The sequence below is a fragment of the Engystomops pustulosus genome, chromosome 1 (genome assembly GCF_040894005.1).
Source record: "Engystomops pustulosus chromosome 1, aEngPut4.maternal, whole genome shotgun sequence".
NCBI classification, from domain to species: Eukaryota; Metazoa; Chordata; class Amphibia; order Anura; family Leptodactylidae; genus Engystomops; species Engystomops pustulosus.
Window position 1 is genome coordinate 101,651,273 of NC_092411.1, and position 21,011 is coordinate 101,672,283.

Sequence of the window (21,011 nt, forward strand, 5' to 3'; positions counted from 1 at the left end):
CGGGGAGTGGGGGGGAGGTTGAGCGGGGGGAGGGGAGCCGGAGGCGGTGTTGAGCCGGGAGCGTGCGGAGCGGGGAGCTGGGAGCCGGAGGCGGTGTTGAGCCGGGAGTGAGCAGAGCAGAGTGTTGAGCGGGATTTGTGGGGTTGCTTTTTTAGGCGGGCCTGGAAGCAGTCACCTGTGCAGGGGGGGCGGAGTGGTGCCGAAGGGCAGGTGGCTCGCCATGCAGTAGGATGAGTGGCCGGGCAGTTTATGCAGGGGCTGGAGGGCCGGGGAGGTGCAATTTGGTGGGGGCCCCTAGGGGGGACGAGATGGCGGGGACCCCGGGGCTCGAGCCCCGCCTATAATCCGGCCCTGACATAGAATCCGCCATAACAACCTCCTGCGGCAGAGAGTTCCATAATCTCACTGCTCTTACATTAAAGAATCCTTGTCTATGGCTACTGTTTTGCTCTCAGACATTTTTTATGAATAAGGCACATTGTGCACTATTCACGTTTAATTTTAAAAAAAAATTTAAATAAACATTCCTGAACTATATCGATATTAGCAATACAATTATACTATTTATTTAAAAATGTCAATTTGATTTATTATTGTTCCAGGTATTAAAACTTGTCTACAAAAATGCCTTCCTGTATAATTAAAGGCTGTCAGCATACATGGAAACAAAAAAATGCAAATGTCATTATGCATGCGTTTCCTAAAGAGAAGACCGCTATTAGACTTTGGCTTTCTCAAGCACCAGAGCATTTTCATAATCTAGAAGAACTAGCTGACAGAATACATGCCAACAAAGCAAATGATGTATATCGCATGTGTTCTAAGCATTTTGCAGATGACCAATATTTTCATGAGAATACCAAACGTCGGCTGCGCCCAAATGCGGTGCCATCAATTTTCCCAATAAAAAAGTCACCTGAGTTAGATGATGATGCTTTCAATAAAAGACCTTTAAAACGCAAGCGCTCATCTAAAAGTTATTCAGAAAAAGGCATGGTAGATATTGGTATAAACACCGATGTGTTTCTCCATAAAATATGCCGTGCTGTTGGGACAGATCCTTCGTATGGAAAAAAGGATGCATCTACACAGACAATGCCCCAGAAAGGCATTTCAAAGGCTTGTATGTGTGATTTACAAAAATCGGATGCATTATTACTAGAGATGAGCGAACACTAAAATGCTCGGGTACTCGTTATTCGAGACGAACTTTTCCCGATGCTCGAGTGCTCGTCTCGAATAACGAACCCCATTGAAGTCAATGGGAGACTCGAGCATTTTTCAAGGGGACCAAGGCTCTGCACAGGGAAGCTTGGCCAAACACCTGGGAACCTCAGAAAAGGATGGAAACACCACGGAAATGGACAGGAAACAGCAGGGGCAGCATGCATGGATGCCTCTGAGGCTGCTTAATCGCACCATTATGCCAAAATTATGGGCAACAGCATGGCCATGACAGAGTGACAGAATGAAGCTAGATAGCATCTAAAACATCCAATAATTGACCCTGACACTATAGGGGATGGCATGCAGAGGCAGCGGCAGCGGCAGCAGCGGCAGGCTAGAGAGTGTCATGGCAACATACCCTAAATGGACTCAGGCTTCAAACCAATGGGTGGCAGAGAGGAACCAAAGGAGGTGAGCAAGAAGCGCTCAAATAATATCGGTACATGATAAAAGTTTGCCAGTATATTTTGTGGATTACACAGCAGGGTGGCGACAAAGTTAACATGGAAGCCATGAAAACAATCCAAAATTCTGCCTGACACAGCTCGTTTGATAAGGGGACCATGTATGGAGGCAGTGAACTAGTAGTAGATTAAAGGTGCTGCAGTTAAAACTATGTTAGTTGGATCTTGGCATGGAGCTGGCGCTCCGCTGCCAGGCGAGCTTTCGCCAATCCAAGCCCCTGTCTATAGGCTACTCCCCAAACAGCACTTCTAAGAACCTTTTGTATAAGATCAAGTGTAGTAGCGTTCTTATAAGTTTAGGATATGGCGGGTGAGGGGAATGTAAACAGATGCGCAAGAAGCGCTGAAATAATATCCCTAAATGGTAAAAGTTTGCAAGTATATTTTGGGGATTACACAGCAGGGTGGCGACAAAGTTAACAACTTTGATGTGGAATGCCCTGTAATAGCTCTTGGGCGGTGTGCCTTTTATCGCCTAGGCTCAGCAGTTTCAGCACCGCCTGCTGTCGCTTAGCGACGGCACTGCTGCTGTGCCTAGAGCTACCGACTGATGGCGCCATGCCCACGGATGGTAATTCGGAGGAGGAGGAGGTGGAGGAGGGGTGGGAGGAGGTATAGTAGGCCTTTGAGACCTGGACCGAGGTAGGCCCCGCAATTCTCTGCGTCGGCAGTATATGACCAGCCCCAGGGTCAGACTCGGTCCCAGCCTGCACCAAGTTAAGTGTAGTAGCGTTCTTATAAGTTTGGGATATGGCGGGTGAGGGGAATGTAAACAGATGCGCAAGAAGCGCATGATGCGCATGGAGCTGGCGCTCCGCTGCCAGGCGAGCTTTCGCCAATTCAAGCCCCTGTCTCTAGGCTACTCCCCAAACAGCACTTCTAAGAACCTTTTGTATAAGATCAAGTGTAGTAGCGTTCTTATAAGTTTAGGATATGCCGGGTGAGGGGAATGTAAACAGATGCGCAAGAAGCGCATGATGCGCATGGAGCTGGCGCTCCGCTGCCAGGCGAGCTTTCGCCAATTCAAGCCCCTGTCTCTAGGCTACTCCCCAAACAGCACTTCTAAGAACCTTTTGTATAAGATCAAGTGTAGTAGCGTTCTTATAAGTTTAGGATATGCCGGGTGAGGGGAATGTAAACAGATGCGCAAGAAGCGCTGAAATAATATCCCTAAATGGTAAAAGTTTGCCAGTATATTTTGTGGATAACACAGCAGGGTGGCGACAAAGTTAACAACTTTGATGTGGAATCCATGAAAACAACCCAAATTTCTGCCTGACACACCTCGTTTGATAAAGGGACGATGTATGGAGGCAGCTATATGGACGACTTTTGGAGGTAGCAATGGAGACAACGTGTGGAGGCTGCTATGGAGACAATTTAATTTGGATAGTGCCTGTATGTGGCAGTCCCAAACATTTTTCAAACCAGAGGAGCAGGTAGGTGGCCCTCCAGTAAAATGGAATAGATTGAGTGCCTGTATGTGGCAGTCCCAAAAATGTTTCAAACCAGAGGAGCAGGTAGGTGGCCCTGCAGTAAAATGGAATAGATTGAGTGCCTGTATGTGGCAGTCCCAAAAATTTTTCAAACCAGAGGAGCAGGTAGGTGGCCCTCCAGTAAAATGGAATAGATTGAGTGCCTGTATGTGGCAGTCCCAAAAATGTTTCAAACCAGAGGAGCAGGTAGGTGGCCCTGCAGTAAAATGGAATAGATTGAGTGCCTGTATGTGGCAGTCCCAAAAATTTTTCAAACCAGAGGAGCAGGTAGGTGGCCCTCCAGTAAAATGGAATAGATTGAGTGCCTGTATGTGGCAGTCCCAAAAATGTTTCAAACCAGAGGAGCAGGTAGGTGGCCCTGCAGTAAAATGGAATAGATTGAGTGCCTGTATGTGGCAGTCCCAAAAATTTTTCAAACCAGAGGAGCAGGTAGGTGGCCCTCCAGTAAAATGGAATAGATTGAGTGCCTGTATGTGGCAGTCCCAAAAATGTTTCAAACCAGAGGAGCAGGTAGGTGGCCCTGCAGTAAAATGGAATAGATTGAGTGCCTGTATGTGGCACTCACAAAAATTGTTTCAAACAGAGGACCGGGTAGGTGGCCCTCCAGAAAAATTAAATGCATGAAGTACTATAGCAAGAGCCAGTGGGCCCTGTCAAAAAATAGCCATTTTCCTCTGCTTTACTGTACAAAGAGGAGGAGAAGGAGGAAAATGAGGAGGAGGAGGAGTGGATCAATTATTCAGGTTGAGCTTCCTTCACCTGGTGGAGATTGGAAATTCTGAGAAATCCAGCCTTTATTCATTTTAATAAGCGTCAGCCTGTCAGCGCTGTCAGTCGACAGGCGTGTACGCTTATCGGTGATGATGCCACCAGCTGCACTGAAAACCCGCTCGGACAAGACGCTAGCGGCAGGGCAGGCAAGAACCTCCAAGGCGTACAGCGCCAGTTCGTGCCACATGTCCAGCTTTGAAACCCAGTAGTTGTAGGGAGCTGTGTGATCATTTAGGACGATGGTATGGTCAGCTACGTACTCCCTCACCATCTTTCTGTAAAGATCAGCCCTACTCTGCCGAGACTGGGGACAGGTGACAGTGTCTTGCTGGGGTGACATAAAGCTGGCAAAAGCCTTGTAAAGCGTACCCTTGCCAGTGCTGGACAAGCTGCCTGCTCGCCTACTCTCCCTCGCTACTTGTCCCGCAGAACTACGCACTCTGCCGCTAGCGCTGTCAGAAGGGAAATACTGTTTCAGCTTGTGCACCAGGGCCTGCTGGTATTCATGCATTCTCACACTCCTTTCCTCTGCAGGGATGAGAGTGGAAAGATTTTGCTTGTACCGTGGGTCCAGGAGAGTGAACACCCAGTAATCGGTGCTGGAATAAATTCTTTGAACGCGAGGGTCACGGGATAGGCAGCCTAGCATGAAATCTGCCATATGCGCCAGAGTACCAACGCGTAAGAATTCACTCCCCTCACTGGCCTGACTGTCCATTTCCTCCTCCTCCAACTCCTCCAACTCCTCTTCTTCTGCCCATACACGCTGAACAGTAAAGGACTCAACAATGGTCCCCTCTTGTGTCTCGCCAACATTCTCCTCCTCTTCCTCCTCATCCTCCTCCACCTCCACCTCCTCCGATATGCGCTGAGAAACAGACCTGAGGGTGCTTTGGCTATCAACAAGGGAATATTCTTCCCCTGTCTCTTGTGACGAGCGCAAAGCTTCCGACTTCATGCTGACCAGAGAGTTTTTCAACAGGCCAAGCAGCGGGATGGTGAGGCTGATGATGGCGGCATCGCCACTGACCATCTGTGTTGACTCCTCAAAGTTACTCAGCACCTGACAGATATCAGACATCCACGTCCACTCCTCATTGTAGACTTGAGGAAGCTGACTGACCTGACTACCAGTTCTGGTGGAAGTTGACATCTGGCAGTCTACAATCGCTCGGCGCTGCTGGTAAACTCTGGATAACATGGTCAGTGTTGAATTCCACCTCGTGGGCACGTCGCACAACAGTCGGTGAGCGGGCAGTTGGAGGCGGCGCTGCGCTGCCCTGAGAGTGGCAGCATCTGGGCTGGACTTCCTGAAATGCGCACAGATGCGGCGCACCTTCGTGAGCAAATCAGACAGATTGGGGTATGTCTTGAGGAAACGCTGAACTATCAGATTTAACACATGGGCCAGGCATGGCACATGTGTCAGTCTGCCGAGTTGCAGAGCCGCCACCAGGTTACGGCCGTTGTCACACACAACCATTCCCGGCTTGAGGTTCAGCGGTGCCAGCCACAGATCAGTCTGCGCCGTGATGCCCTGTAATAGCTCTTGGGCGGTGTGCCTTTTGTCGCCTAGGCTCAGCAGTTTGAGCACCGCCTGCTGTCGCTTAGCGACGGCACTGCTGCTGTGCCTAGAGCTACCGACTGATGGCGCCGTGCCCACGGATGGTAGTTCGGAGGAGGAGGTGGAGGAGGGGTGGGAGGAGGAGGAGGCATAGTAGGCCTGAAACACCTGGACCGAGGTAGGCCCCGCAATCCTCGGCGTCGGCAGTATATGAGCAGCCCCAGGGTCAGACTCGGTCCCAGCCTCCACCAAGTTAACCCAATGTGCCGTCAGAGATATATAGTGGCCCTGCCCGGCAGCACTCGTCCACGTGTCCGTGGTCAGGTGGACCTTGTCAGAAACGGCGTTGGTCAGGGCACGGATTATGTTGTCTGACACGTGCTGGTGCAGGGCTGGGACGGCACATCGGGAAAAGTAGTGGCGGCTGGGGACCGAATACCGAGGGGCGGCCGCCGCCATGAGGTTGCGAAAGGCCTCGGTCTCTACTAGCCTATAGGGCAGCATCTCCAGGCTAAGCAATCTGGAGATGTGCACATTAAGGGCTTGGGCGTGCGGGTGGGTTGCACTATATTTGCGTTTCCGCTCCAGCGTCTGGGGTATGGAGAGCTGAACGCTGGTGGATGCTGTGGAGGATCGTGGAGGCGACGATGGGGTTTTTGTGCCAGGGTCCTGGGCAGGGGGCTGACTAGCAGCTGACACAGGGGAAGGAGCAGTGGTGTGCACGGCCGGAGGTGAACGGGCTTGTTGCCACTGAGTGGGGTGCTTAGCATTCATATGCCTGCGCATACTGGTGGTAGTTAAGCTAGTAGTGGTGGAACCCCTGCTGAGCCTGGTTTGGCAAATGTTGCACACCACAGTCCGTCGGTCATCCGGTGTTTCCTTAAAGAACCTCCACACTTCTGAAGATCTAGCCCTCGCCGCAAGAGCCCTCACCACGGGAGCTTCACTAGTTGACAGTGGCGCTGATGCACCAGCTCTGGCCCTGCCTCTCCGTCTGGCCCCACCACTGCCTCTTCCAACCTGTTCAGGTCGAGGACTCTCCTCCGTCTCAGAAGCACTGTGTTCACCCGGCCTCTCAACCCAGCTTGGGTCTGTCACCTCATCATCCTCCGATCCCTCAGTCTGCTCCCCCCTCGGACTTCCTGCCCTGACAACAACTTCCCCACTGTCTGACAACCGTGTCTCCTCATCGTCGGACACCTCTTTACACACTTCCACTACGTCAAGAAGGTCATCATCACCCACAGACTGTGACTGGTGGAAAACCTGGGCATCGGAAAATTGCTCAGCAGCAACCGGACAAGTGGTTTGTGACTGTGGGAAGGGTCCAGAAAACAGTTCCTCAGAGTATGCCGGTTCAAATGCCAAATTTTCCTGGGAGGGGGCAGACTGGGGGGGAGGAGGCTGAGGTGCAGGAGCTGGAGGAGTGGGGATTTCGGTGACATGGGTGGACTGCGTGGAAGACTGACTGGTGGTGGACAAATTGCTCGAAGCATTGTCAGCAATCCACGACATCACCTGTTCGCACTGTTCTGGCCTCAACAGTGCTCTACCACGAGTCCCAGTAACTTCAGACATGAACCTAGGGAGTGTAGCTCTGCGGCGTTCCCCTGCTCCCTCATCAGCAGGTGGTGTCTCACCCCGCCCAGGACCACGGCCTCTGACCCCTGCAGTAGTTGGACGCCCTCGTCCCCGCCCTCGTCCTCTACCCCTAGCCCTCGGGTTAAACATTTTTAAAATGAGAGTTATAACTTTTTTGTTTTTTTTACTTCTTTTTGTTTTTTTTGGTGTTTTTTTTTTTTTTTTTTTTTTTTTTTGTGTTTTTTGTTTTTTTTGAGTTTTTAAAACCAAACAATCCTATCCTATTGCTATGGCTATTTTCTAGCCAAGTATCAAAGGAAGCACACTACTATGCCAGATGAGATGACACTGAGTTATTGCCTAATAGAAATCCAACCCCTACTGAATTTTGCCACTTCGGCCTTTGCTATGGATATGTGCGCCACTAAGCGCAGAACACAGCGGTCGCAAGTCTCACTACAAATTGCTCAGAATTGGCAAGTACATGCACTGCAGAAACTACAGCCACCAGCAGATCAACCAGAAATCAAATATATAGAACGCTACTGTAGGCTTCAAGAAGCTGTTTGTATTCTCCTATGGCTATTTTCTAGCCAAGTATCAAAGGAAGCACACTACTATGCCAGATGAGATGACACTGAGTTATTGCCTAATAGAAATCCAACCCCTACTGAATTTTGCCACTTCGGCCTTTGCTATGGATATGTGCGCCACTAAGCGCAGAACACAGCGGTCGCAAGTCTCACTACAAATTGCTCAGAATTGGCAAGTACATGCACTGCAGAAACTACAGCCACCAGCAGATCAACCAGAAATCAAATATATAGAACGCTACTGTAGGCTTCAAGAAGCTGTTTGTATTCTCCTATGGCTATTTTCTAGCCAAGTATCAAAGGAAGCACACTACTATGCCAGATGAGATGACACTGAGTTATTGCCTAATAGAAATCCAACCCCTACTGAATTTTGCCACTTCGGCCTTTGCTATGGATATGTGCGCCACTAAGCGCAGAACACAGCGGTCGCAAGTCTCACTACAAATTGCTCAGAATTGGCAAGTACATGCACTGCAGAAACTACAGCCACCAGCAGATCAACCAGAAATCAAATATATAGAACGCTACTGTAGGCTTCAAGAAGCTGTTTGTATTCTCCTATGGCTATTTTCTAGCCAAGTATCAAAGGAAGCACACTACTATGCCAGATGAGATGACACTGAGTTATTGCCTAATAGAAATCCAACCCCTACTGAATTTTGCCACTTCGGCCTTTGCTATGGATATGTGCGCCACTAAGCGCAGAACACAGCGGTCGCAAGTCTCACTACAAATTGCTCAGAATTGGCAAGTACATGCACTGCAGAAACTACAGCCACCAGCAGATCAACCAGAAATCAAATATATAGAACGCTACTGTAGGCTTCAAGAAGCTGTTTGTATTCTCCTATGGCTATTTTCTAGCCAAGTATCAAAGGAAGCACACTACTATGCCAGATGAGATGACACTGAGTTATTGCCTAATAGAAATCCAACCCCTACTGAATTTTGCCACTTCGGCCTTTGCTATGGATATGTGCGCCACTAAGCGCAGAACACAGCGGTCGCAAGTCTCACTACAAATTGCTCAGAATTGGCAAGTACATGCACTGCAGAAACTACAGCCACCAGCAGATCAACCAGAAATCAAATATATAGAACGCTACTGTAGGCTTCAAGAAGCTGTTTGTATTCTCCTATGGCTATTTTCTAGCCAAGTATCAAAGGAAGCACACTACTATGCCAGATGAGATGACACTGAGTTATTGCCTAATAGAAATCCAACCCCTACTGAATTTTGCCACTTCGGCCTTTGCTATGGATATGTGCGCCACTAAGCGCAGAACACAGCGGTCGCAAGTCTCACTACAAATTGCTCAGAATTGGCAAGTACATGCACTGCAGAAACTACAGCCACCAGCAGATCAACCAGAAATCAAATATATAGAACGCTACTGTAGGCTTCAAGAAGCTGTTTGTATTCTCCTATGGCTATTTTCTAGCCAAGTATCAAAGGAAGCACACTACTATGCCAGATGAGATGACACTGAGTTATTGCCTAATAGAAATCCAACCCCTACTGAATTTTGCCACTTCGGCCTTTGCTATGGATATGTGCGCCACTAAGCGCAGAACACAGCGGTCGCAAGTCTCACTACAAATTGCTCAGAATTGGCAAGTACATGCACTGCAGAAACTACAGCCACCAGCAGATCAACCAGAAATCAAATATATAGAACGCTACTGTAGGCTTCAAGAAGCTGTTTGTATTCTCCTATGGCTATTTTCTAGCCAAGTATCAAAGGAAGCACACTACTATGCCAGATGAGATGACACTGAGTTATTGCCTAATAGAAATCCAACCCCTACTGAATTTTCCCACTTCGGTCTTTGCTATGGATATGTGTGCCACTAAGAGCTAAACACAACGGTAGCAAGTCCCCCTGCTAATTCCTCACAAAATGGTAAAAGATGCAAATTAAAATAAAAAAAGTAGAACGTTATTGTAGCCCTAAGAAGGGCTGTTGGGTTCTTTGAGAATCACTCCTGCCTAACAGTAAGCTAATAGAACACCCTAACGCTTTCCCTGACCAGCAGCAGCTCTCTCCCTAGCGGCATCCAGAGACAGAATGATCCGAGCAGCGCGGCCAGCGGCTAGTCTATCCCAGGGTCACCTGATCTGGCCAGCCAACCACTGCTATTGACGTGTAAGGGTACCACGTCATGCTGGGTGGAGTGCAGAGTCTCCTGGCTTGTGATTGGCTCTGTTTCTGGCCGCCAAAAAGCAAAACGGCGGGAGCTGCCATTTTCTCGAGCGGGCGAAGTATTCGTCCGAGTAACGAGCAGTTTCGAGTACCCTAATGCTCGACCGAGCATCAAGCTCGGACGAGCATGTTCGCTCATCTCTAATTATTACTAGAGATGAGCGAACATGCTCGTCCGAGCTTGATGCTCGGTCGAGCATTAGGGTACTCGAAACTGCTCGTTACTCGGACGAATACTTCGCCCGCTCGAGAAAATGGCAGCTCCCGCCGTTTTGCTTTTTGGCGGCCAGAAACAGAGCCAATCACAAGCCAGGAGACTCTGCACTCCACCCAGCATGACGTGGTACCCTTACACGTCAATAGCAGTGGTTGGCTGGCCAGATCAGGTGACCCTGGGATAGACTAGCCGCTGGCCGCGCTGCTCGGATCATTCTGTCTCTGGATGCCGCTAGGGAGAGAGCTGCTGCTGGTCAGGGAAAGCGTTAGGGTGTTCTATTAGCTTACTGTTAGGCAGGAGTGATTCTCAAAGAACCCAACAGCCCTTCTTAGGGCTACAATAACGTTCTACTTTTTTTATTTTAATTTGCATCTTTTACCATTTTGTGAGGAATTAGCAGGGGGACTTGCTACCGTTGTGTTTAGCTCTTAGTGGCACACATATCCATAGCAAAGACCGAAGTGGCAAAATTCAGTAGGGGTTGGATTTCTATTAGGCAATAACTCAGTGTCATCTCATCTGGCATAGTAGTGTGCTTCCTTTGATACTTGGCTAGAAAATAGCCATAGGAGAATACAAACAGCTTCTTGAAGCCTACAGTAGCGTTCTATATATTTGATTTCTGGTTGATCTGCTGGTGGCTGTAGTTTCTGCAGTGCATGTACTTGCCAATTCTGAGCAATTTGTAGTGAGACTTGCGACCGCTGTGTTCTGCGCTTAGTGGCGCACATATCCATAGCAAAGGCCGAAGTGGCAAAATTCAGTAGGGGTTGGATTTCTATTAGGCAATAACTCAGTGTCATCTCATCTGGCATAGTAGTGTGCTTCCTTTGATACTTGGCTAGAAAATAGCCATAGGAGAATACAAACAGCTTCTTGAAGCCTACAGTAGCGTTCTATATATTTGATTTCTGGTTGATCTGCTGGTGGCTGTAGTTTCTGCAGTGCATGTACTTGCCAATTCTGAGCAATTTGTAGTGAGACTTGCGACCGCTGTGTTCTGCGCTTAGTGGCGCACATATCCATAGCAAAGGCCGAAGTGGCAAAATTCAGTAGGGGTTGGATTTCTATTAGGCAATAACTCAGTGTCATCTCATCTGGCATAGTAGTGTGCTTCCTTTGATACTTGGCTAGAAAATAGCCATAGGAGAATACAAACAGCTTCTTGAAGCCTACAGTAGCGTTCTATATATTTGATTTCTGGTTGATCTGCTGGTGGCTGTAGTTTCTGCAGTGCATGTACTTGCCAATTCTGAGCAATTTGTAGTGAGACTTGCGACCGCTGTGTTCTGCGCTTAGTGGCGCACATATCCATAGCAAAGGCCGAAGTGGCAAAATTCAGTAGGGGTTGGATTTCTATTAGGCAATAACTCAGTGTCATCTCATCTGGCATAGTAGTGTGCTTCCTTTGATACTTGGCTAGAAAATAGCCATAGGAGAATACAAACAGCTTCTTGAAGCCTACAGTAGCGTTCTATATATTTGATTTCTGGTTGATCTGCTGGTGGCTGTAGTTTCTGCAGTGCATGTACTTGCCAATTCTGAGCAATTTGTAGTGAGACTTGCGACCGCTGTGTTCTGCGCTTAGTGGCGCACATATCCATAGCAAAGGCCGAAGTGGCAAAATTCAGTAGGGGTTGGATTTCTATTAGGCAATAACTCAGTGTCATCTCATCTGGCATAGTAGTGTGCTTCCTTTGATACTTGGCTAGAAAATAGCCATAGGAGAATACAAACAGCTTCTTGAAGCCTACAGTAGCGTTCTATATATTTGATTTCTGGTTGATCTGCTGGTGGCTGTAGTTTCTGCAGTGCATGTACTTGCCAATTCTGAGCAATTTGTAGTGAGACTTGCGACCGCTGTGTTCTGCGCTTAGTGGCGCACATATCCATAGCAAAGGCCGAAGTGGCAAAATTCAGTAGGGGTTGGATTTCTATTAGGCAATAACTCAGTGTCATCTCATCTGGCATAGTAGTGTGCTTCCTTTGATACTTGGCTAGAAAATAGCCATAGCAATAGGATAGGATTGTTTGGTTTTAAAAACTCAAAAAAAAAAAAAAAACACAAAAAAAAAAAAAAAACACAAAAAAAAAAACACCAAAAAAAACAAAAAGAAGTAAAAAAAACAAAAAAGTTATAACTCTCATTTTAAAAATGTTTAACCCGAGGGCTAGGGGTAGAGGACGAGGGCGGGGACGAGGGCGTCCAACTACTGCAGGGGTCAGAGGCCGTGGTCCTGGGCGGGGTGAGACACCACCTGCTGATGAGGGAGCAGGGGAACGCCGCAGAGCTACACTCCCTAGGTTCATGTCTGAAGTTACTGGGACTCGTGGTAGAGCACTGTTGAGGCCAGAACAGTGCGAACAGGTGATGTCGTGGATTGCTGACAATGCTTCGAGCAATTTGTCCACCACCAGTCAGTCTTCCACGCAGTCCACCCATGTCACCGAAATCCCCACTCCTCCAGCTCCTGCACCTCAGCCTCCTCCCCCCCAGTCTGCCCCCTCCCAGGAAAATTTGGCATTTGAACCGGCATACTCTGAGGAACTGTTTTCTGGACCCTTCCCACAGTCACAAACCACTTGTCCGGTTGCTGCTGAGCAATTTTCCGATGCCCAGGTTTTCCACCAGTCACAGTCTGTGGGTGATGATGACCTTCTTGACGTAGTGGAAGTGTGTAAAGAGGTGTCCGACGATGAGGAGACACGGTTGTCAGACAGTGGGGAAGTTGTTGTCAGGGCAGGAAGTCCGAGGGGGGAGCAGACTGAGGGATCGGAGGATGATGAGGTGACAGACCCAAGCTGGGTTGAGAGGCCGGGTGAACACAGTGCTTCTGAGACGGAGGAGAGTCCTCGACCTGAACAGGTTGGAAGAGGCAGTGGTGGGGCCAGACGGAGAGGCAGGGCCAGAGCTGGTGCATCAGCGCCACTGTCAACTAGTGAAGCTCCCGTGGTGAGGGCTCTTGCGGCGAGGGCTAGATCTTCAGAAGTGTGGAGGTTCTTTAAGGAAACACCGGATGACCGACGGACTGTGGTGTGCAACATTTGCCAAACCAGGCTCAGCAGGGGTTCCACCACTACTAGCTTAACTACCACCAGTATGCGCAGGCATATGAATGCTAAGCACCCCACTCAGTGGCAACAAGCCCGTTCACCTCCGGCCGTGCACACCACTGCTCCTTCCCCTGTGTCAGCTGCTAGTCAGCCCCCTGCCCAGGACCCTGCCACAAAAACCCCATCGTCGCCTCCACGATCCTCCACAGCATCCACCAGCGTTCAGCTCTCCATACCCCAGACGCTGGAGCGGAAACGCAAATATAGTGCAACCCACCCGCACGCCCAAGCCCTTAATGTGCACATCTCCAGATTGCTTAGCCTGGAGATGCTGCCCTATAGGCTAGTAGAGACCGAGGCCTTTCGCAACCTCATGGCGGCGGCCGCCCCTCGGTATTCGGTCCCCAGCCGCCACTACTTTTCCCGATGTGCCGTCCCAGCCCTGCACCAGCACGTGTCAGACAACATAATCCGTGCCCTGACCAACGCCGTTTCTGACAAGGTCCACCTGACCACGGACACGTGGACGAGTGCTGCCGGGCAGGGCCACTATATATCTCTGACGGCACATTGGGTTAACTTGGTGGAGGCTGGGACCGAGTCTGACCCTGGGGCTGCTCATATACTGCCGACGCCGAGGATTGCGGGGCCTACCTCGGTCCAGGTGTTTCAGGCCTACTATGCCTCCTCCTCCTCCCACCCCTCCTCCACCTCCTCCTCCGAACTACCATCCGTGGGCACGGCGCCATCAGTCGGTAGCTCTAGGCACAGCAGCAGTGCCGTCGCTAAGCGACAGCAGGCGGTGCTCAAACTGCTGAGCCTAGGCGACAAAAGGCACACCGCCCAAGAGCTATTACAGGGCATCACGGCGCAGACTGATCTGTGGCTGGCACCGCTGAACCTCAAGCCGGGAATGGTTGTGTGTGACAACGGCCGTAACCTGGTGGCGGCTCTGCAACTCGGCAGACTGACACATGTGCCATGCCTGGCCCATGTGTTAAATCTGATAGTTCAGCGTTTCCTCAAGACATACCCCAATCTGTCTGATTTGCTCACGAAGGTGCGCCGCATCTGTGCGCATTTCAGGAAGTCCAGCCCAGATGCTGCCACTCTCAGGGCAGCGCAGCGCCGCCTCCAACTGCCCGCTCACCGACTGTTGTGCGACGTGCCCACGAGGTGGAATTCAACACTGACCATGTTATCCAGAGTTTACCAGCAGCGCCGAGCGATTGTAGACTGCCAGATGTCAACTTCCACCAGAACTGGTAGTCAGGTCAGTCAGCTTCCTCAAGTCTACAATGAGGAGTGGACGTGGATGTCTGATATCTGTCAGGTGCTGAGTAACTTTGAGGAGTCAACACAGATGGTCAGTGGCGATGCCGCCATCATCAGCCTCACCATCCCGCTGCTTGGCCTGTTGAAAAACTCTCTGGTCAGCATGAAGTCGGAAGCTTTGCGCTCGTCACAAGAGACAGGGGAAGAATATTCCCTTGTTGATAGCCAAAGCACCCTCAGGTCTGTTTCTCAGCGCATATCGGAGGAGGTGGAGGTGGAGGAGGATGAGGAGGAAGAGGAGGAGAATGTTGGCGAGACACAAGAGGGGACCATTGTTGAGTCCTTTACTGTTCAGCGTGTATGGGCAGAAGAAGAGGAGTTGGAGGAGTTGGAGGAGGAGGAAATGGACAGTCAGGCCAGTGAGGGGAGTGAATTCTTACGCGTTGGTACTCTGGCGCATATGGCAGATTTCATGCTAGGCTGCCTATCCCGTGACCCTCGCGTTCAAAGAATTTATTCCAGCACCGATTACTGGGTGTTCACTCTCCTGGACCCACGGTACAAGCAAAATCTTTCCACTCTCATCCCTGCAGAGGAAAGGAGTGTGAGAATGCATGAATACCAGCAGGCCCTGGTGCACAAGCTGAAACAGTATTTCCCTTCTGACAGCGCTAGCGGCAGAGTGCGTAGTTCTGCGGGACAAGTAGCGAGGGAGAGTAGGCGAGCAGGCAGCTTGTCCAGCACTGGCAAGGGTACGCTTTACAAGGCTTTTGCCAGCTTTATGTCACCCCAGCAAGACACTGTCACCTGTCCCCAGTCTCGGCAGAGTAGGGCTGATCTTTACAGAAAGATGGTGAGGGAGTACGTAGCTGACCATACCATCGTCCTAAATGATCACACAGCTCCCTACAACTACTGGGTTTCAAAGCTGGACATGTGGCACGAACTGGCGCTGTACGCCTTGGAGGTTCTTGCCTGCCCTGCCGCTAGCGTCTTGTCCGAGCGGGTTTTCAGTGCAGCTGGTGGCATCATCACCGATAAGCGTACACGCCTGTCGACTGACAGCGCTGACAGGCTGACGCTTATTAAAATGAATAAAGGCTGGATTTCTCAGAATTTCCAATCTCCACCAGGTGAAGGAAGCTCAACCTGAATAATTGATCCACTCCTCCTCCTCCTCATTTTCCTCCTTCTCCTCCTCTTTGTACAGTAAAGCAGAGGAAAATGGCTATTTTTTGACAGGGCCCACTGGCTCTTGCTATAGTACTTCATGCATTTAATTTTTCTGGAGGGCCACCTACCCGGTCCTCTGTTTGAAACAATTTTTGTGAGTGCCACATACAGGCACTCAATCTATTCCATTTTACTGCAGGGCCACCTACCTGCTCCTCTGGTTTGAAACATTTTTGGGACTGCCACATACAGGCACTCAATCTATTCCATTTTACTGGAGGGCCACCTACCTGCTCCTCTGGTTTGAAAAATTTTTGGGACTGCCACATACAGGCACTCAATCTATTCCATTTTACTGCAGGGCCACCTACCTGCTCCTCTGGTTTGAAACATTTTTGGGACTGCCACATACAGGCACTCAATCTATTCCATTTTACTGGAGGGCCACCTACCTGCTCCTCTGGTTTGAAAAATTTTTGGGACTGCCACATACAGGCACTCAATCTATTCCATTTTACTGCAGGGCCACCTACCTGCTCCTCTGGTTTGAAACATTTTTGGGACTGCCACATACAGGCACTCAATCTATTCCATTTTACTGGAGGGCCACCTACCTGCTCCTCTGGTTTGAAAAATTTTTGGGACTGCCACATACAGGCACTCAATCTATTCCATTTTACTGCAGGGCCACCTACCTGCTCCTCTGGTTTGAAACATTTTTGGGACTGCCACATACAGGCACTCAATCTATTCCATTTTACTGGAGGGCCACCTACCTGCTCCTCTGGTTTGAAAAATGTTTGGGACTGCCACATACAGGCACTATCCAAATTAAATTGTCTCCATAGCAGCCTCCACACGTTGTCTCCATTGCTACCTCCAAAAGTCGTCCATATAGCTGCCTCCATACATCGTCCCTTTATCAAACGAGGTGTGTCAGGCAGAAATTTGGGTTGTTTTCATGGATTCCACATCAAAGTTGTTAACTTTGTCGCCACCCTGCTGTGTTATCCACAAAATATACTGGCAAACTTTTACCATTTAGGGATATTATTTCAGCGCTTCTTGCGCATCTGTTTACATTCCCCTCACCCGGCATATCCTAAACTTATAAGAACGCTACTACACTTGATCTTATACAAAAGGTTCTTAGAAGTGCTGTTTGGGGAGTAGCCTAGAGACAGGGGCTTGAATTGGCGAAAGCTCGCCTGGCAGCGGAGCGCCAGCTCCATGCGCATCATGCGCTTCTTGCGCATCTGTTTACATTCCCCTCACCCGGCATATCCTAAACTTATAAGAACGCTACTACACTTGATCTTATACAAAAGGTTCTTAGAAGTGCTGTTTGGGGAGTAGCCTAGAGACAGGGGCTTGAATTGGCGAAAGCTCGCCTGGCAGCGGAGCGCCAGCTCCATGCGCATCATGCGCTTCTTGCGCATCTGTTTACATTCCCCTCACCCGCCATATCCCAAACTTATAAGAACGCTACTACACTTAACTTGGTGCAGGCTGGGACCGAGTCTGACCCTGGGGCTGGTCATATACTGCCGACGCAGAGAATTGCGGGGCCTACCTCGGTCCAGGTCTCAAAGGCCTACTATACCTCCTCCCACCCCTCCTCCACCTCCTCCTCCTCCGAATTACCATCCGTGGGCATGGCGCCATCAGTCGGTAGCTCTAGGCACAGCAGCAGTGCCGTCGCTAAGCGACAGCAGGCGGTGCTGAAACTGCTGAGCCTAGGCGATAAAAGGCACACCGCCCAAGAGCTATTACAGGGCATTCCACATCAAAGTTGTTAACTTTGTCGCCACCCTGCTGTGTAATCCCCAAAATATACTTGCAAACTTTTACCATTTAGGGATATTATTTCAGCGCTTCTTGCGCATCTGTTTACATTCCCCTCACCCGCCATATCCTAAACTTATAAGAACGCTACTACACTTGATCTTATACAAAAGGTTCTTAGAAGTGCTGTTTGGGGAGTAGCCTATAGACAGGGGCTTGGATTGGCGAAAGCTCGCCTGGCAGCGGAGCGCCAGCTCCATGCCAAGATCCAACTAACATAGTTTTAACTGCAGCACCTTTAATCTACTACTAGTTCACTGCCTCCATACATGGTCCCCTTATCAAACGAGCTGTGTCAGGCAGAATTTTGGATTGTTTTCATGGCTTCCATGTTAACTTTGTCGCCACCCTGCTGTGTAATCCACAAAATATACTGGCAAACTTTTATCATGTACCGATATTATTTGAGCGCTTCTTGCTCACCTCCTTTGGTTCCTCTCTGCCACCCATTGGTTTGAAGCCTGAGTCCATTTAGGGTATGTTGCCATGACACTCTCTAGCCTGCCGCTGCTGCCGCTGCCGCTGCCTCTGCATGCCATCCCCTATAGTGTCAGGGTCAATTATTGGATGTTTTAGATGCTATCTAGCTTCATTCTGTCACTCTGTCATGGCCATGCTGTTGCCCATAATTTTGGCATAATGGTGCGATTAAGCAGCCTCAGAGGCATCCATGCATGCTGCCCCTGCTGTTTCCTGTCCATTTCCGTGGTGTTTCCATCCTTTTCTGAGGTTCCCAGGTGTTTGGCCAAGCTTCCCTGTGCAGAGCCTTGGTCCCCTTGAAAAATGCTCGAGTCTCCCATTGACTTCAATGGGGTTCGTTATTCGAGACGAGCACTCGAGCATCGGGAAAAGTTCGTCTCGAATAACGAGTACCCGAGCATTTTAGTGTTCGCTCATCTCTAATTATTACCAGAAAAAGTCACCACAAGCTTTTCAAATCTTCCACCTATATCCGAAGATACAGATTCTTGGAGCAGCATTGATGAGAGCAGAGAGGAGGTAGATGATACATTATATTTAGAAGACTCTGACCTAGAAGACGAAGATTCCCAGGAATCTTCATCCGATGATGACGATTTGATGGAGGAAGGAAAGTTTGAAGAAATCATCTATGATTCACCTGACCTGGCAAATGAACCAAAATTTATAATCTTTAAAAGCAGTTTGCACAAACTGTTGTCACTGATTCCTTGCCAGTTTACAAAATCCTGCCATTCTAGCCTTACACATGTGCATTTTAAAAAAATAGGTTCAATGCTTATTATTGATGCTCGCTGCACAAGTGGACATGTATCAACATTGTGGCATAGCCAGCCGAGTTCCAACCGGTTTCCTATTGGCAATGTTGCCCTGGCTAGCGCTGTTATTTTAAGTGGGTCAAGTTTTTTAAAAGTAAGCAATTTTTTTAATATTCTAAATATCAGTATGATATCTCATTCAACATATTATAGATATCAAAGACGATTTCTATTCCCTACCATACACCATCATTGGCTAACAGAAAAATCTAAAGTAATAGAAAGCTTGAGAAATACACCTATCTGCCTAGTGGGTGATGGCCAGGCAGACAGTCCAGGCTTTTGCGCAAAATACTGCACTTATACCCTGATAGAGGCAAAATCCAACAAAATTGTGGGTTTTAATGTGCAACAAATAATTCCACCAATTACATCTGTTTGCCTTGAAAAAATTGCCTTCCAAAAAACTTTAGAGGACTTACTATCTGAAAATGTGAATGTGAGGATTGTGGCTACCGATCGTCACATGGGAATAAGAAAATTAATAAGAGAAGAGTACAGTCATATTTTGCACCAGTTTGACATCTGGCACGTTGCTAAATCTGTTGGCCAAAAAATTTTATGTGCCTCAAAATTAAAAAACTGTCACGAACTGGCAAATTGGGTTGCACCGGTCAAGAATCATCTATGGTGGTGTGCGAAGCATTGCAATAAGGATCCTAATATGCTTGTTGCCCAGTGGCAGTCTGCAAAATACCATGTGGTTAATGTTCACGAGTGGCCTAATAATGCATTATACCCAAAATGTCACCATGATCAACTTCCTGAGGATACCAAATGGTTAAAAATAAATTCTCTCCCCCATGAAAGATTGAAAAGTGTTATCGATAATCCAACCCTCCTGCGTGATATTCGTCATCTAACATTTTTCTGCCACACAGGAAATTTAGAAATCTTTCACAGTACAACATTAAAATACAGGCCTAAAAGAATTCATTATAATCATGATTCAATGGTTGCCCGAACTGAGCTCTCCGCATTAGATCACAACTATAATGTAGGACGAAGGCAGGCCACAGCAAGGGGCTTTGATGGAGAAGAAAAAGAGAAATATAGAGTGGAGTACTCCAAGGCCAGGCGATCATGGGTTGTGAAAAAATTATACGAGCCAAAATCGAATGAATTTTTAAAACCTATCCTCAATGATGTCCTAGGTGCTGTGGCAGGAGAGAAACTATTTCATTGGGAATCAGCAAGGGGAATTCTTCCTGTAAATATTGCTCCAGTGGAGAAGCCATGCAAAGAGGAGCTTATTCAAAAATTTAAATCACGGTTTTAAATTGTTTTATTGTATGCAATGATAGTTTTTAATATATTTATTGTTGTATGATAATTATAGTGTAAATTATATATTTTATGTGTTGTAATAGATTTATATGTTTTTAGAAGTCATCGTTAGGAGATGGCATGGGGTGTTCATCTTATAATACTGGATGGGGTGTTTATCTGCGAAGATGAAAAAAAAACAGGCAATCTGTTTAGCCTCAGGAAACCTAACTGGTTGAGGTCTTTAGTAACAACCTATTGGGGCCTATTTTTTTGGAATGGTGGGTAGGCAGGTAGTGGGACCTGCCATTCCCTCCCCACTCCAGTAAGGGGTAGGATAAGTGTGTGTACCTTATAAGACTTTTTCACATGTAAGTTTAATTTAACATTTTCGGTTTGCTCTTTATTTATAGTGGTTAATAATACAATACGATACAAATGTTTATCTTTTATACACAGTGTTCAGGCAAATTGTTACAAACAGATAGGGCTACAGGTTCAGTAACATACACGTTACATTGGGATGGCAAGACTACATTTAATTTGCTTCTTGCTTAGGTTCTTAGTTACATACATACAATATTGACATATATGATCGTAAGGCAATACTTGTTGTAACTTACATCTGTCTGTTGCTCCTGCGCATCCTGCGCATCTGTTGACAGCGCATCAAGCTGGCTGTCAACCATGAGCTCATAGATAAAGTGCATCACTCCCATACAGGGCGATACGTTACCGTGGTGGTGGGGAGGCATGGAAGATTTGGGATAGGGCGGGGGGGGTGTGCAGAGGTGATAGTTCTGGGCTTTCTGGTACAAGAACTTACATTCCAGAGTCAGAATCAGGTGCCGTGTGCAGCCAGGTTATGGTGCCCTAGTGCACTTGAGGTTTAACACTTCAATGATGCCTGGGGTTTGGGTGGACGTAAGGCCTGTGCTGGCGCTTTTGTTGTGGCATCGGTGTTCACAGTCACTTCTGGT

At 48.3% G+C, this 21,011-nt stretch overlaps 1 protein-coding gene and 1 gene segment (V, D, J or C); both read left to right on the top strand.

Annotated features, from left to right (window-relative positions):
* Positions 1-21,011, top strand: part of LOC140128465 (immunoglobulin heavy constant mu-like) — a 476,316-nt gene that overhangs the window by 229,734 nt on the left and 225,571 nt on the right.
* On the top strand, positions 618-20,198 carry LOC140118301 (uncharacterized). Its single transcript, XM_072136070.1, has 2 exons — positions 618-1,168; positions 18,381-20,198. Exons 1-2 carry the CDS (start codon positions 625-627, stop codon positions 20,042-20,044), a joined length of 2,208 nt encoding a protein of 735 aa, XP_071992171.1. The 5' UTR covers positions 618-624; the 3' UTR covers positions 20,045-20,198.